Genomic DNA, 17297 nt, shown 5'->3' on the forward strand with positions numbered 1-17297 from the left:
GGACCATCACATTTGTAATCATGTTTTTTTTTCTGTGCGTCTTCTAAGATGTCATCCAACAAAACTATTCTGTAAATATGTACTGAAAGCCGTAGTAGTATAATGCAATAATAATCCACGCATAAACTTTAAACTTTTTAACTTTTTTTTTTTATTGCGTTTGTAGGCAGACGGGCATACGGCCCACCTGATGGTGAGTGGTTATTGTCACCCATGGACTTCAGCAATGCCAGGGGCAGAGCCAAGCCACTGCCTACCGCTTAATACTCTCCACAAGCCTCGTTTGAAGAAGGACATGTCATAGCGCTCGGGAAACACCGTGGAGGGGAGCTCATTCCAATGCCGGATGGTACGTGGCAAAAAAGATCTCTGGAAACGCACTGTGGATGACCGCAGTGGCTCCAGGTAGTATGGATGAACTCTACTCCGGTGGCGGGCGGTGCGATGGTAAAAACGAGATGCCGGTATCATCTCGAACAATTCCTCAGAGCACTCCCCATGGAACATGCGGTACAAAATACAGAGGGAACCGAAGTCCCTCCGCAGACCCAGAGGCTTTAAATATATTCAATAAAAAAAAAAAATGTTTTCTTTGCATAATAATAAATAATAAAAATAAAAACTTTTATTTCAAGACAAAAGTCTCATATTGTGTTAGTATTACAAATAACTTACGAACTATGTTAGTATTTAAATAAATCAATCAACTCCGTCCCTGGCAGCCCCATCAAGCAACATGTAGAACATTCAATTTATATTTGTTACGAAAAATAAACCTACAAATCTTCAATGCTAATAATATGTGCACATATATTCTCACAAGACAATACGTTTATTTATAAACGGCTCGTAAATAAGCCACCTTTCGTAATGGATAACATTAATATTTATGTACGTAAATAAATGACCTTTGACCTTTTTTGTTAATAAATATGAACACATATTACAATTTTCAATTATTTTATCTAGTTTTTTTTTGGTGTGTAAATAAAAGATAAGCTTACTGACTTTAAGCACTCTTAAGCCTTTATCCGAAACCAGAAACTGAACCTTGGGATCAAAAGGCCAAGACCTCAATTGCTTTAAAATAACGATTGTTCTTCAAACGAAAACATTGCACTATAGAGGTACACAAGATAAAAATTTCTCCACCACCTAATTCTGCATTCGCATTGAATATTTTCCCCTTAAACTCCTGTGCATTAACATCGTCAATTTCACAGTCTCACACAAACCCATCTCAATGTATCCAATCTAATCCTGTTTTCAACTCGAGATTTTTACTGGTAGTAGGACCTCTTGTGAGTCCGCACGGGTAGGTACCGCCGCCCCGCCTATTTCTGCCGTGAAGCAGTAATGCGTTTCGGTTTGAAGGGTGAGGCAGCCGTTGTAACTATACTGAGACCTTAGAACTTATATCTCAAGGTGTGTGGCGCGTTTACATTGTAGATGTCTATGGGTTCCAGTAACCACTTAACACCAGGTGGGCTGTGAGCTCGTCCACACATCTAGGCAATAAAAAAATAAATAAAAAAAAAAGATTATCACAAAAATACGTCAAAGGTGTTTAGATCGTTTTTGTTTGCTTTATTTTATACTCACCGAGGCCTCAAACCCCTTAAAAGTTTCCGTAGGCACGATAGTAAGCTACACTACATATTTAAACGACATAAGATTCTGCACTATCGAAATTGCAATTCAGGTTTTTTTTTATTGCTTAGATGGGTGGACGAGCTCACAGCCCACCTGATGTTAAGTGGTTACTGGAGCCCATAGACATCCACAACGTAAATGCGCCACCGACTTTGAGATATAAGTTCTAAGGTCTCAGTATAGTTACAACGGCTACCCCACCCTTCAAACCGAAACGCATTACTGCTTCACGGCAGTGTGGTGGTACCTACTCGCGGGAATCACAAGAGGTCCTAACACCAGTAATTACGCAAATTATAATTTTGCGGGTTTCATTTTTATTACACGATGTTATTCCTTCACCGTGGAAGTCAATCGCGAACAATTATTGAGTACGTATTTCATTAGAAAAATTTAAACCCGTCTGAGATTCAAACACCGGCGCATCGCTCAACACGAATGCACTGGACGTCTTATTTTTTAGACCACGACCACTTCGATTATACCCAGCATTATTAAAATAACTAAATAGTAACATGGTTTGAAAATAGCAGAAAGAATTGATCTCATTCCAAAGGAAATGATTTACTCCCTATCCCAATGATGTGACGAAAAGAGCCACACTACTTCAAGCTTAGGGTACTTGTTTTATGGAAGGTAGAAATCAGGTTGTGCCTCATAGAATTTTCGGTGCAATGGTAACCACTTACCACGTCGGTGAGTTGTAAATTTACAAAAGTAAAACATGATACGAATTTCATTGTGAACGTTTCAATGACAGAGCGCTATTCATAAGCCGTCTCGGGGGACCGGTGGGAGGGGTGTGTAATAATGTTTCCGCGATCTTCTACGACAGAGTTGGCAAACATTCTATTTCCGTGCAAGTTCCGTGCACACATCTAAGCAATAAAAAAATTAAAAAAAAGTTTTAAAAAGTAAAGTGTCCTGTCCGCAGCGTGTACGTCTGGTCACGAGAGCGTGTAAGTGTGACAGCCTGTTTGTAAGCAGGTGTAAATGCTTTCGTTTGCTTTTTCGGGCCGGGGCTTAACCTCCTACGAGGTCCCCGCACCTAGGGGGCGCGCGGGGTATGTGGGACTTGACGATCTGCAGGTGTTGGGAGCAGATCGCGAGCCCAAGGAATTTTAGGGACCTACCGCACTAAGCGACTTCCCTGCACTCTCACACCCAACGTCCAATCTCCGTCCGGGGTCAGAACCGAGTCAAAGTAGGAAGGTTCCCCGGTCAACACTACAACCAGACAATCTATAAACATAAGCTTACCCTATTATAGATTTGAAGTTTTACCGGAGACTATATCCCTATGTGTCCAGATGAATATTTCACGTTGAAGCGCCAATGAGGCTCGCTCTCTTGGCATCAAAAGGACTGCCTCAAAAACCTGTGTAAAATAAATGATCTCTCTACTTTATTACTGTATATTATGGAGTATATATATATATATAGTAAGGTATATAGTAAGGTTTTATTTTACAAAGCTTTTTTTTTATTGCTTAGATGGGTGGACGAGCTCACAGTCCTCTTGGTGTTAAGGGGTTACTGGAGCCCATAGACATCTACAACATAAATGTGCCACCCACCTTGAGATATACGTTCTAAGATCTCAGTATAGTTACATTGGCTGCCCTATACCCTTCAAACCGAAACGCGTTACTGCTTCACGGCAGAAATAGGTAGGGCGGTGGTACCTACCCGCGCGGACTTACAACAGGTCCTACCACCAGTAACCGTATATCAGCATTTGTCTTTACATAGTTTTCTAATCTTAGATGGTTTTAAATTATTTGTATTTTAGACATCAAATAGCTATGAAACCTCCCCTTAATGGCAAAAAAAAATACTCTTGAGGATTAAAAAACGCGAATAATGTCACTAAATTGTGTAAAAAGCTACAAGTCTTTAAAAGTACAATAGGATTCTCGTTCGCAGTGAGCAACGGCGCGCTCAGCGCATGCGCGGTGCAGTCCGGCGGGATGGATAAGGACGGCAAAAAAAAACACACCAGACCCACGTTCAGCGGACAGCAGATATTTGCGCTGGAGAAGACCTTCGAACAGACCAAGTACCTCGCGGGCCCCGAGAGAGCGAAGCTGGCATACGCGCTTGGCATGACGGAGTCACAGGTTAAGGTAAGGCTCTCATATGTACATACATACTTACAGGTAGTAAGTATATCGGTCGGATCTCGCGAGGCGTTGATGTGACAGGAAGAATAGCTTAATCTCGCCTTTGTTTTTATAATTATATTTAATGTTTCAAGTTTTACTGGTGCTAGGAAATCTTTTGAGTCCGCACGGGTGGGTACCACCAGCCTGCCTATTTCTGCCGTGAAGCAGTAATGCGTTTCGGTTTGATGGGTGGGGAGCGATGTGCTATAGAAGTTGTAAAACTTCACCTTTGCATTAGGTGCCTTTAGCAGGTAACACTAGGAGCAGGTTTAGGAACCCCGGAAACCGTACTCGTCGAACTCGACAAAGGGGTCGACATGCAACCTAACCCATGCTTCAACTCGCTGAGTTTCTCGCCGGATCTTCTCAGCGGTTCGCGATTCCGATCCGGTAGTAGATTCATTCGCGAAGCAGTTGCTCTTGAGTTGCTAGGTCTCCTTCGGAGGCGATCGGGCAGCTTTTAGCAAATTCCACCGCTTTTGAATGAGCCTTTGCTCGCCCACCTGTCCTGGTGAAACTGGAATGGACCAGGGCCACCAGTAATCCTCCAACCATAAAAAAACTTACTACTTATGTATTAGGTTGACATTTAGGTTGTTGGTGCCTCTAGAATGCCTCTGATGGCTCCGACAGCCACCAGAAGCAGGTGCCAGTGGACTTATACATCCTCACAGGTCACGTTCTGGAAGCCCAGCACCGTTCTGCGCTCGTGAACCTCTTAAATCGGAGTCGCGTATGACCCCGCCGTCCGCGTGAGCTAAAAGAACCAATACATTACAATAGTACTGCGTAATCCGATTATATAAATTGAAAAGTCAATCACTTAGTCGGTCGAATCAAACGCTGTCTATTACGAAGGATTAAAAGCGACATGTGGACGCATCGACTCACTCCTGTTTCATTATAACGTTTTCTAGTACATTGTGTGAGGCATTCATTCCGTTGATTGCTTCGATAAGGTTTCGGTTCTTGTGGCGTTACGCGGTAAACTAATTTACGAAATTTATATAAAAAAACTCTTTTAAACTTGTGCATTAACCGTTATTATTTTAAGCCTTTAATATGAGCTTAGATTTTCATTTGAGCATCGGTTTTCTAAACTTAAGTTTGGTTGATGATTAAAGAGTTTTTTTGTCTGAATAAAAATCTATTGTGGTAAATCAGTTTATGAAAGAAAGACAGAAAGAAAGAAGAAAAAAATATGAATATGAAATAAGAATATGAAAAATTATATTTAATTTTTAAATATAAAAAAATATATAAAACTAAACGAGAATAATTCATCAGTGACGTTAAGTTGACTAGTCTCGATCACTACTAGTTTTAGTACTAACTAACTAACTAAATAAAGTATTATTATAATGGAACCTCCACACTATATCCGGACTTTTAGGTACCTATAATAAAATTAAGTGTATTCAACGTCTAAAATACAAAACAATGGAGCCTTAACAATAAAATTAATATAAATATTAAAATAAGAATTTCAAATGAGAATTTTAATATCAATTTACTAACCATGAGATCTACCATTACTAAATAATGCATACAAAGTGTATTTAGAAAAGTCTAAAGAGTTGGAGAGTTTTATTTTTGCGGGTTTTGATTTTTATTATACGATGCCATTCCTTCACCGTGGAAGTCAATCGTAAACAATTGTTAGGTACGTATTTCATTAGGAAAATTGGTACTCGCCTGCGGGATTGAAACACCGGTGCATCGCTAGATACAAATTCACCAGACATGTTATCTTTTAGACAACGACGAATTTTAATTTCAATTTACTAACCACAAGATCTACAATTACAAATAATTAGATACAAAATTTATATTAATATAAAAGTCTAAAGAGACAAGAAAACAGGGCACGATATTACGAATATCACACATAATATAGATACGACTTTATGCTTCTGAAAGCGCAGCAATCAATCCGGCGCTCCCCATTAAAACGACTACTGATACAGCTAAACACGTTATACGATTTTTCAATTAAACTAAACACATAAAATAAGCGAAAAGGGCCCACTGTCATAGCGTACTAATTAGAGGGATAGGTCGACGGAGGGCGCGGGCGAGGGTCCGTGGGGGACGCCCGCGACGCCGCCCTGACTGCGGTCACGCCGTTAGATGGATTTAAAGATTGAATTTTTTGCGAATTTACTACATCAATAGTTGTATTTTTTTATTGCTTAGATGGGTGGACGAGCTCACAGACCACCTGGTGTTATTAAGTGGTTACTGGAGCCCATAGACATCTACAACGTAAATGCGCCACCCACCTTGAGACATAAGTTCTAAGATCTCAGTATAGTTACAACGGATGCCCTACCCTTCAAACCGAAACGCATTACTGCTTCACGGCAGAAATAGGCGGGGTGGTGGTACCTACCCGTGCGGACTCATAAGAGGTCCTACCACCAGTGAAAGTGTATGCTTATTTTGCGATGATAAGAAGTTTAAATAAAATCTGATTTGTGATTAAATTTTTCAACAGCTCCTTAGCATTCTATAATTCAAAAATATGTTCACTTTCTACGTAAATGAATTGGGGGGTAAAATTTAGCGTTATGCCAAAGTAACTATTCCACGCGGACAAAAGCTAGTTTCATTATATTCTTATCAAATACGTCCTGTTTATCCTTAGCTAGTGCGTCTGCATACACATTAGGTATAAAAATATAAGCGTGTGCATTTCTTTCGTGACAATTTTACGGTTATCCCGAACTGCTGACGCTTCATATTTACGAAGTCACAAATACAAGTCGTTCAACTGTCAGCCGATATTTTGCGTCCATTAATAACATTTCGTACGCTTCATTTGCGCGTATCGCTCGACATTCTGTCGTGTGTGATTTTTGGCTCGCTGTACAGTGGGACACAACAAAATTGCTCGCTTTTGATGTGAAATATCTATAGCCGCACGTAAAACCGATTTCTGGCGTGGCGACGCATGCCGTGGCGACGCGTCGCCATGCGCAATCGACTGTGCGATTCTCTCCCACTCGATCCGGCGTTAAGCCATCTCTCTCGCTACACTGAGCTCGGATACCTATATGTATACTCCGTAGTGTATACAGTGTTGTTTACTACAGTACACATAACCTGTGTGTTACTTGAAAACAAATTATTTTTTCGTAATATTTTATTTTATCATTATGACATAATATTTAGTTCCTATCACATTCTGTTCTTTTCTGCATATTACTTTTACAAAATAATGTCGGTGTTTCACATCTGCCAGGCGTCCCGTGACGGCTCACCTTATTTTGTATTAAAACATGTAATTCTCTCAATCAGTACGAGTAAAATTTATCACAGTCAGTAATTTGAATGTTAAGTTCATTGACAGTCACAAAAAGATGTGTGGTGTCGTGGGACACCAGATAGGAACGAAGTTCCAATAAAAATATTAATTTTAAGTTCTATTCGAGGTATGAAGAAAATAATTATTCGGGTATACATTTATTATTATGATTTTTTTATTGATAAAAAAAAATCACTTTACATAGTTATCAACTTTATTTTATTCACAATGATTTATAAAAAATATGTAATAATAATATACAAAGAAACAGCTATTTATATGAATAATATAACCGTCATCACGTAAACTATACATTATACACTGTATAGCCATCATACGGAGACTATACATAAATAATAAAAATCTTACGTTACGGACGTTTTTTCCCGGTTACGGTACCCCTCCGCATCGTCCCATAAGGAACTTCGTGCCAAAAAACGAAGTTGTTATTTAAAAAGAATCGCAATGTATTAGTCGATGAATACTAAACACGTATATAGGTATACTCATTTTTAAAAACCTGACTTATTTGCAAATTTTTTCCATTTGACTTCATACAGAGGAGGGCCGTTCGGATTGTCGCTAATCCCATTCTCACGGATCGTTTGGAACCTCTGGGTCTGCGGAGGGACTACGGTTCCCTCTGTATTTTGTACTGTATGTTCCATGGGGAGTGCTCTGAGGAATTGTTCGAGATGATACCGGCATCTCGTTTTTACCATCGCACCGCCCGCCACCGGAGTAGAGTTCACCCATACTACCTGGAGCCACTGCGGTCATCCACAGTGCGTTTCCAGAGGTCTTTTTTGCCACGTACCATCCGGCTATGGAATGAGCTCCCCTCCACGGTGTTTCCCGAGCGCTATGACATGTCCTTCTTCAAACGAGGCTTGTGGAGAGTATTAAGCGCTAGGCAGCGGCTTGGCTCTGCCCCTGGCATTGCTGAAGTCCATGGGTGACGGTAGCCACTCACCATCAGGTGGGCCGTATGCTCGTCTGCCTACAAGGCCAATAAAAAAAAAATAAAAAAAAAAAATTTAATCACAACGGAAAGCAACAATAAAATCGCTCAGCAATCGCTACCTCTATGCGCGGCCTAACTAATTCCCGTTAACGGAACATTTTAGTGTAATACAATTTCGACCCCAACATTAAACAGATCTCTTGTGACGTATAAACGTTCTCTAGGGGTGGCTGTTATTGAATAAATAGGTTACATCTTCAGAATCACTCAACTGCAAACTCCTTTCATAGAGTCATATTTGTATTGTGAGCGCTCACGTATTATAAGTACAGGATTCGATCTGAGATTTTTACTGAAATTTATGTTTTTTTTTTGGGTTTTAATCGTAGAAAAAACCATGTTTTCATTATCACCTTTAAGCACAAGGAAAAGTGTTATGTTTATCTTATTTTTTGGCTTTACATAATTGAGATTTCGACTTATCACTTCGTCTCTAACAGGTTGTGAGACCTTTCACGTTGACTTGGCAATTTATAAGCCTTTTGGCGATTTTAATGTTAAACTCCACATTAACGCTACTAATCTGGAATTCTCTCATATACTGTGGGCGGACCATATCCTTCCATGTCGTATCACTCCTGTCAGGGCGGTCGTGGTCGTCATACAGTATCGTTGCTGCGGGCAGATGTTGTGTGCCTCACGAGCTATCGCCTCTTCTCTCGGTTTGTGGTGAGCCTGGTACACTCATACAAACAACCGTCAACTGCCGACTTGGCTTGGTCGGTCCATCGCATAGGCAACCTTCCACGCGGCCTGGTGCCTTCTACTTTGCCCTGAACGACACAAATAGAACCGTTCCTAAGGAACAAGGATCTTCACGATGACCTGGAGCTTGACTCAGTCAGTAAATATCTACAGTCGGCGTCATTCCGCCACTTTGGGACGGTGGCACGACATGAGAACCCTCTTGTCGTGGCCGCCGGAATTACATACCTGTAGACCGAAGTCGACGTCGCCCAAAACACGCCATTACGGATCCTCCCGATCCATTAACGGTACGTTTAGGTACCACAGGCACCGGTCCCCGTCCACGTCAAACCCGTGGCTTGAAGGGCGGCGAGGGGCTCGACGAGCGAATTAACCCACAGACACAGCCCACTGAGTTTCTCGCCGGACCTTCTCAGTGGGTCGCGTTTCCGATCCGGTGGTAGATTTTGCGAAGCGCTGCTCTTGATAGGGCCAGCCATCACTCCAGTTTGAGCCCCGTGACCTCACCTACATGTTGGGGCGACGCTGAAATAGCATTTCAAGGCTATCAGCATAGGTAAAAAAAAAATTAACCATCAAGATATCTTTAACAAAGATACTAGATCGACTCGAAGATAATCACTAGCGGAACCAAGGCGCAGAATATACTCACACAAAAACCTGTTGTACTAATTTACAATATTAGACTAACTTACTGACTTCATAATGCTTACGTTGGCATCAATAGAAACAAAGTACTTTCGCTCTAAACGTCCTTAAGTGAACCCGAACATTCTACTATCGGTCGTACTCTACGATCCTTTACAAAGCGAAACAGGCTACCCATAAACGAATGCTTTCATTCACAAATTGGGCTCAAAAGCCAACACGCCGAGGCTCAATTACCCGGCAAACTTAAATACGCACCCCGCAAAAGGATTACCAACTTTAATTCTTTGAATTAAGTGCCAGATTAAGTGAACAATGCAATTCGGCGGGGTTCTTTCAATTCCCCTACATGGGTGTCATAGCTCATTTGGCATTCGATAAAATTAATCCAAAGGGAAGATTAACATTGGGAGGGTACAGTATTTACACACGTCGTTAGGGACGCAATACAATGTGCATTTTCTATATTCCTTAATTGAATTATTTTGTACTAATTTAAATAAATTGTCCGGAAAGTTTTGTAAAGTTTAATTCACTTTCAATTTAAGTGAACCAAGATATTCTTTATCTCAGAATGCCGGTAAGGTAACTTCAATCAGTAGACCATATTTTATATTTATCGTGTTGGATAGGAAGAATTTAAATTAATTCGATCAGATATGTTCTTAAAATTACTTTTGGTATTGAGAGATAAAATAACCAACGTACTTAAATCAGAAATGTGAAGAAATTGTGTGAGAATTAAAAAACCACACCCCAAAAATGTTAAAAATGTAAAAGAACATCAATAAAATGATTATTAATAATTAAAGCGCGGGGCAGCCCTACGCGAGTGCGCCATTAGGCCCGTGTTTGTCCATGTGCGCAGCACCGGTGCATATCACATAATGCAATTAATTGTGTGTCGACTGTTTATTCAATCACTATAATTTATACTTGCGACGTTTTGTAACCTTTGTAACTATATATATTTAGTTACGTCTTTGTTGACTTCAAATATGATATCAGAATCAAAATTTTACTGATAGTAGGACTTCATGTGAGTCCGCCTATTTCTGCCGCTGTAACTGTACTGAGACCTTCGGACGCATATCTCAAGGTGGGTAGCGGCATTTACGTTGTAGATGTCTATAGGCTTCGGTGACCACTTAACAGCGGGTGAGCTGTGAGCTCGGCCGTACATTGTGCTTTAGAGATAAAGGTGCATAGGCGGGGTATAAGTATAACACGTTTTCGTTGCGTGACCGCAAACCGCGTTAAGGCACTTTGTCCCAAAAAACAAAGGTATTTTTTATTTCAATAGAGATAAACAGTCCAGGGTAGCAATGCTTTCAAAAACTAAGGTAACTAACTAACTAAAGATAGGGTGCAATTTTGTAAAAAAAGACATGTTTGTAGCATTGCCCTGAAAATATAACATTACAAATGGCATTGGATAAGAATTTTTTATTTGATGTTTGTGGCATCATAAAGAAAGCTGCAATATCTAAAACTAAACATAGACACAGACCAATGAGTATCTCGCCGGATCTTCTCAGTGGATCGCATATCTGATCCGGTGGTAGATTCTGCGAAGCACTGCTCTTGCCAGGGCTAGTGTTGGCAACACTTCCGATTTGAGCGCCGTGAGCTCACTTACAAGGCTATCAGCATAGGTAGGAATAAAGGAAAAAAAACTAAACGTCGCGCAGATTCCTCTGTTCATAACCCGAATCGCGGAGAGAATCTGGTGGCTTTTCTCTTATTCCATCTACAGCCAGCTCGCGGGACTATTCTGACGTCACCAGGAATGCGGGCCCGCTCACGGCGCTCAACCTAACAGACTTGGCTAACATCTGCCCTGCTTCGCTGAATCTACCATTGGAATTGCGACCCACTGAGAAAATCCGGCGAGAAACTCAGTGGGTTTTGTCTAAGGGTGTAGTAGCTCACCTTGCATTACGTTACTGCCTCACCGCTTATTTATTTCTACTTCGCGTCAACAAAGGGCAAATCTAGTCGGCAGTGGTGTCGGCATTTGTGTGTTGTCATTGCTGAAATCCGCTATTTACCATCAGGTAACCTATGCTCGTCTACCCATAAAAACAATAAAAAATTATTGCACAGAGCGAGTGTCTCTGTAGTCTGAATATGGCGCGAATGTTTTCATTCAAATTGTTTCAAGCTATAGTTAAATGAAAGATTTTTTTGATGTTTTATTTCTGATGACATGTTTATTTATCGTTCAATTATTTCCGCATTTCTTCCCTTTGGTAATAAATAATCTGTACTGTATGTTTTATAGTGTAAAACTTAATACGAATTAACTTTTTTATTGCTTAGATGGGTGGACGAGCTCACGGCCCACTTGCTGTTAAGTGGTAACTGGAGCCCATAGACATCTACAACGTAAATGTCGCCACCCACCTTGAGACATGAGTGGTAAGGTCTTAACAGTACAACGTCTGCCCCACCCTTCAAACCGAAACGCATTACTGCTTTTCGGCAGAAATAGCCAGGGTGGACTAAGGATAACGTTGCAATAATTTCATGCATACAATATTTTTACTTCATATTTCAAGTAGGTATGGATGATACGTGGACATGGCAGTGGAGATCTTCAATTAGCCGATAACAATAACACATTACCATAAAATTGCAGCGTCACAAAAGATGCGTATCTCGCAAAACAATAAATATGCAGATAAAATGAGTAATATAGCACTCTATAAATTGTGTTACTGTAGCCCTAAATGAATGGCATTCCACCCCTAATGACGTCACAGATTAGATAAACGATAGTTTAAAGTCGTGTAGATCATTTGATAGCGTAGGGATGAGGGATCTCAAGTTGAAAAAATAATAGTGTTTTGGGAGATTTCTTTCATTTTACTGTCATAACAGGTTGGAGTATGAATACGTCAATAGGTTTATCGTTCTTGAGAACATTTTAGGTTACGTGTGTATGAATTTGTAGTAGATAAACAAAGGCTTGTAGTAGTGCTTGCTTTGATTGAAAGATCCTGATCGCATTAGGTACTCTAATGTTAAAAAACGCATTTAGACTGATCACTAAGTTAATAACAAATATATTAGTGTATTTATTACTGTATACGTCCTAAATAAATTTATTGAATTTAGTTCTAAAGAACATAAATTATCAATTAAAACTAAACTCGATTTAGACTGAAACATTTTTAAGCGCTATAAGGTTCCGTAGGATAGCTCACTCTAACCGGCGCCATCTAGGCGGGCTTCGGATAGCCTGCCGACCGAAAGGGCTGGTGGTCGTGGCGCCGACGACCGCCGGTCCGGCGTCCCGAGGGGGAGGGTGATGGGAGAGATGTGCTCCGCACTAAACGCTTCACTTTCCCCCCTCTGCCTCTTCATGAGTTCTGTCTCATGGGAGGTTTGGACGTTGGTTGTTGAGCGACAGGAGGTTTTAGTCAGTTCGACTCTGACATGCCCCACCCTCCATCCCCAGTGGAGGGCGGAAGCCCGGCGATTTCCTCCTGACAAACAAAAAAAAAAAAAAGCGCTACAAGGTCCATTAACTGATATCACAATTTTTGAAAGGAAAGAAAATAAAGATTAGAAATTTGGTATTAAAAATGATAAAATTTCTACCATAACTGTAGACATGTGCAGACAGTGGCAACACTACGGTTACAGAAGGGACAGCGCGCGCGGCACACAACAATGGGAGCATATTAAATTATCATGATGGATAGCTTCATAATTTAATTTTAATGTGTTTTGATAAAACGTTGCTATTTTTTTAATGTAACAAAAGCAGCGAATGCATTTTAAATAATCGAAGGTTAAATTCGAGAGTGACGCGTGAAAAGCCATTTTTTTGCTTTTCAGTGAAAGTAATGATGCGTTTGTTTTGATTAATAATTTAAAGTTTTTTTTTAATCTGCTTAGATTGTACAAACTTAGCTTGCATGAAGATTAACGAGGTTTGTTTTTTGTAATTTAAAAAGAAAGTTACTTTGAGCTTTGCTTTTGTTTATTTTTAGAAAGTGTACGAATCACACAATTTTTGATTAGTATAATATAATCTCAATAGTATTTATTTAATAGACCAATTTGTGATCGGCAAGACTGTCAAGTTCCGTTATTTGTCATCGGTTCGACTTTAACCGTCTCCATTAATTAAATTAATTTGACAAATGTATACCTGCATTTTATTAAAGCTTTTTTTCTTATTGCTAAGATGACGATGGAGGAGCTCAAATGCTACCTAATGGGTCACCGGGGCCCATGGACAACAACCCTTAAATTGCCACTACCCACCTTGAGATATAAGTTCTAAGGTCTCAGTATGGTTACAACGGCTGCCCCATCCTTCGAACCGAAACGCATTACTGCTTCACGGCAGAAATAGGCAGACCGGGAATTTGGAATAACGAAATTTGAAATACTAAGTACAGCTCACCCAGCGGTAAGGGGCCATCAAGAGCACAAAATAAATGCTGTCGAAATGAGATGTTAGGCCGAAATATTGAACTGCATTGGATTGTAGGGATTTCAAACTAAAACACAATATATAGGGTGGTTTTATCAATGTCATCATATGCAGAGATCATGTGCAGAGATGGATTTCTGAATAGAACCGGTTATTACGTGTATGCACCAATACTACCCTACTTATCCATTAGGTTATGGACATATGTACTCCGTATTATAAATTCAAAAATAAAATGCAATCTCCTTTCAATTTCATTGACATTCGTAAGGAACTGTCACAATCGTCCCACATACGCTCATGTTTTTAATTAAAACAAATTAAGCCGGCGACACACATATGGTTATTCCGACCGAATCGATTCCGTCACAGAGACTAATGACTATCGATTATCGCTCGCTTCTGACTGTCATCGGGAATATTGATCACGTAACGGAAAGCTCACACGATTTACAACCTTATATCTAACTACATAAAACTGTGTTATTGCCGCCATATTTCCTGTCAAATGAATGTAAGCTCTACAACAATAACGGCACACGCTATTTTTCATTGTAGTGTTTGCTTAACTGTTGCCATGTCACACGTCTGTCGGATAGATTTAGCTTGGGATTTTAGGCAGATACATGTCCATTGACTCTTGTCAATATCTATTCGGTTGTTGCCAAACAATACATGTTTGACTCTTTTGACAAATAATGATTCTGAGCTGTAACTTAAATCTAGTAAATTCTAGCTAATCTAGCTTTACAAAATATCGTTAAATTTTGGCGGGAACGTGAAAAGTGCCATTGGATTGTTTTATGTGGTCAATTTAGTGTATATTAAGCTTTAACCGCGCAATTTAAAGCTGTTTATAATTTGACAAGTGTGAGGGAACAGATTAAGACTACTGGACATTGCTTCTTGGGTTCCTTTATTACATACATACATAAATACATCGGTATGTACGAGTAATCTCGATAGATTCTCTCCATTTTTTTACCCATTATTATTTTATTATTTATTGCTTAGATGGGTGGACGAGCTCACAGCCCACCTAGTGTTAAGTGGCTACTGGAGCCCATAGACATCTACAACGTAAATGCGCCACCCACCTTGAGATATAAGTTCTAAGGTCTCATGTATAGTACAACGGCTGCCCCATCCTTCAAACCGAAAAGCATTACTGCTTCACGGCAGAAATAGGCAGGGTGGTGGTACTTACCCGCGCGGACTCACAAGAGGTCCTACCACCAGTAATTACGCAAATTATAATTTTGCGGGTTTGATTTTTATTACACGACTGATTTTTATTAAGGACTTAAATGAACCTAAAACAACGAAACAACGAAGTAACATTTTGCTGTGTTGTATAATAACCTCCTCGAAAATTATAATGCAGACTTGAAAGGTTTCATTTTACACAATCTGACTACGAAGCTCTAAAAGAAGCCGTTTGCATAGGGCAATTCAGTTAGAAATAAGAAAAATAATCAAGAACTAGTTTTAAAAGATCTGAATCAAATCAAAACGAACATTCAATCGTTATTTTTATATTTTATTTATATCTATCTATGTATACAAAAATGAATTGCTGTTCGTTAGTCTCGCTAAAACTCGAGAACGGCTGGACAGATTTGGCTAATTTTGGTCTTGAATTATTTATGGAAGTTCAAAGAAGGTTTAAAAGGTAGATAAATATGAAAATTCTCGGAATTAAATAAAAATAACATTTTTGTTTTTCCTTTGATGCGGATTCTTTTTGTTTGTTTTATGTTTATTTTATACAAAAGCTTAAGTTTTTTATTTGTCGATAGAGGCACTATGAAGTCTGCCGGGTCAGCTAGTTACAAATAATGAAATCTTGTTACAATTTTAAAAAAACTGATCGAATTCTGGCCCCAAATGACGTCACACATAATGAAATTGCGTTCAACCGAATTATATTAAATGCACGTTGCAACTTTCCAAAATGGGAGCCGTTCGTTTCCCTATTTAGTAGTTTTCATCAACACTAAACAACGCACAGACAGACCGCAGCCTAATGTGTTATTGATAGAAGGAGGCGTGACTTTGAGTGCACACGTACAGACACGAGCCGATGCCTCACTGTACATTAACATGACAATGCGTCCCTAGGTTAATGCGTGTTTTATTTGTGATGTAACATATTGCGCGATCGACTACAAGTAAGCTTTAATCTAATCTGTTTTGCTTTCTTTCGGTACATCAATAGAGCGTCCTCTTAATATTAACTCGCCGCCGTGGCCTGTGTAGTAACATCATGGACGCCACTTACCTCAAATGAGATTAAAGTCTCATTTATATTGTATAGTGTTTAATAGTGGTAGGACCTCTTGTGAGTCCGCACGGATAGGTACCACCACCCTGCCTATTTCTGTCGTGAAGCAGTAATGCGTTTCGGTTTGAAGGACGAGGCAGCCGTTGTAACTATACTGAGGCCTTAGAACTTATATCTCAAGGTAGGTGGCGCATTTACGTTGTAGATGTATATGGGCTCCAGTAACCACTTAACACCAGGTAGGCTGTGAGCTCGTCCACCCATCTAAGCAATAAAAAAATATTTACATATGCACTATTAGAGACCACTACGAGAGATGCCGACTTAGTTACAAATTACCGCTTTGTTTTATTATTATTTCTCTATAGAAAAAGTCGCTCGTAAGCACGTGCGAAGAAGCGATGATGGTGATAATTTTTTGACAATAGCAATAAAATATCTATAATCGTCTTAATCACGTCTTATTCTACCTGCAGATAATCATTTTGAAACATTAAGAAATGAAATTGAACTCGAATGTACAGTTGAGAGACTTCGTCTAACAATACATAAGGAGGGCGTGTGAGGGTGTCCCTGGGCGCCTCAGGGCGGTGGGAGGTCCCATAAAAATGCAAATACTCCTCGCCGACAAGGGAATCCGTTGTATCAATCACGCCGCCCGTATTATTGCCAGATCCCGACTAAATCCACCACGTTTATTGTTTCGCAAACCGTGCTTTGGATTGGATCGACATGTTCTCTGTGGTGCGAATAAAAGGTTCATTTATTTATATTCAAGAGCTAACTTTATAGATTTTCAAGTATTCATTATTTGATTAAAACTCAAAAATATTTCTTTGGCATAATGCTTTGAGACAACTTCCCCGCACTTTATGCCGTGAAACAGTTGAGAGCTCACGTCTTGATACCCGTTTGCGTGCGTAAAGGTATTTTGTGATACATCAATGGTGGATCAACGCCAAGTGAATCCTGAGATCGTGTCCTGCTGTATTTTAAATTGATTTTTGATCGTGCCACGACGAATCTAATGGCAAATGCTTAACGTGAATGCCATCAGC

At 39.8% G+C, this 17297-nt stretch overlaps 1 protein-coding gene across 1 annotated transcript in view; it reads left to right on the forward strand.

Moving 5' to 3' along the window:
* HGTX (HGTX homeodomain transcription factor) overlaps window positions 1-17297 on the forward strand; it is a 79499-nt gene that overhangs the window by 23148 nt on the left and 39054 nt on the right. Inside the window, exon 2 of the mRNA XM_089728601.1 lies at window positions 3580-3779. Coding sequence (XP_089584727.1) covers window positions 3580-3779 — 200 coding nt within the window. The remainder of the gene's footprint in view (window positions 1-3579; window positions 3780-17297) is intronic.

This window comes from Bombyx mandarina, chromosome 07 (assembly GCF_030267445.1).
Source record: "Bombyx mandarina strain Sakado chromosome 07, ASM3026744v2".
NCBI lineage: Eukaryota > Metazoa > Arthropoda > Insecta > Lepidoptera > Bombycidae > Bombyx > Bombyx mandarina.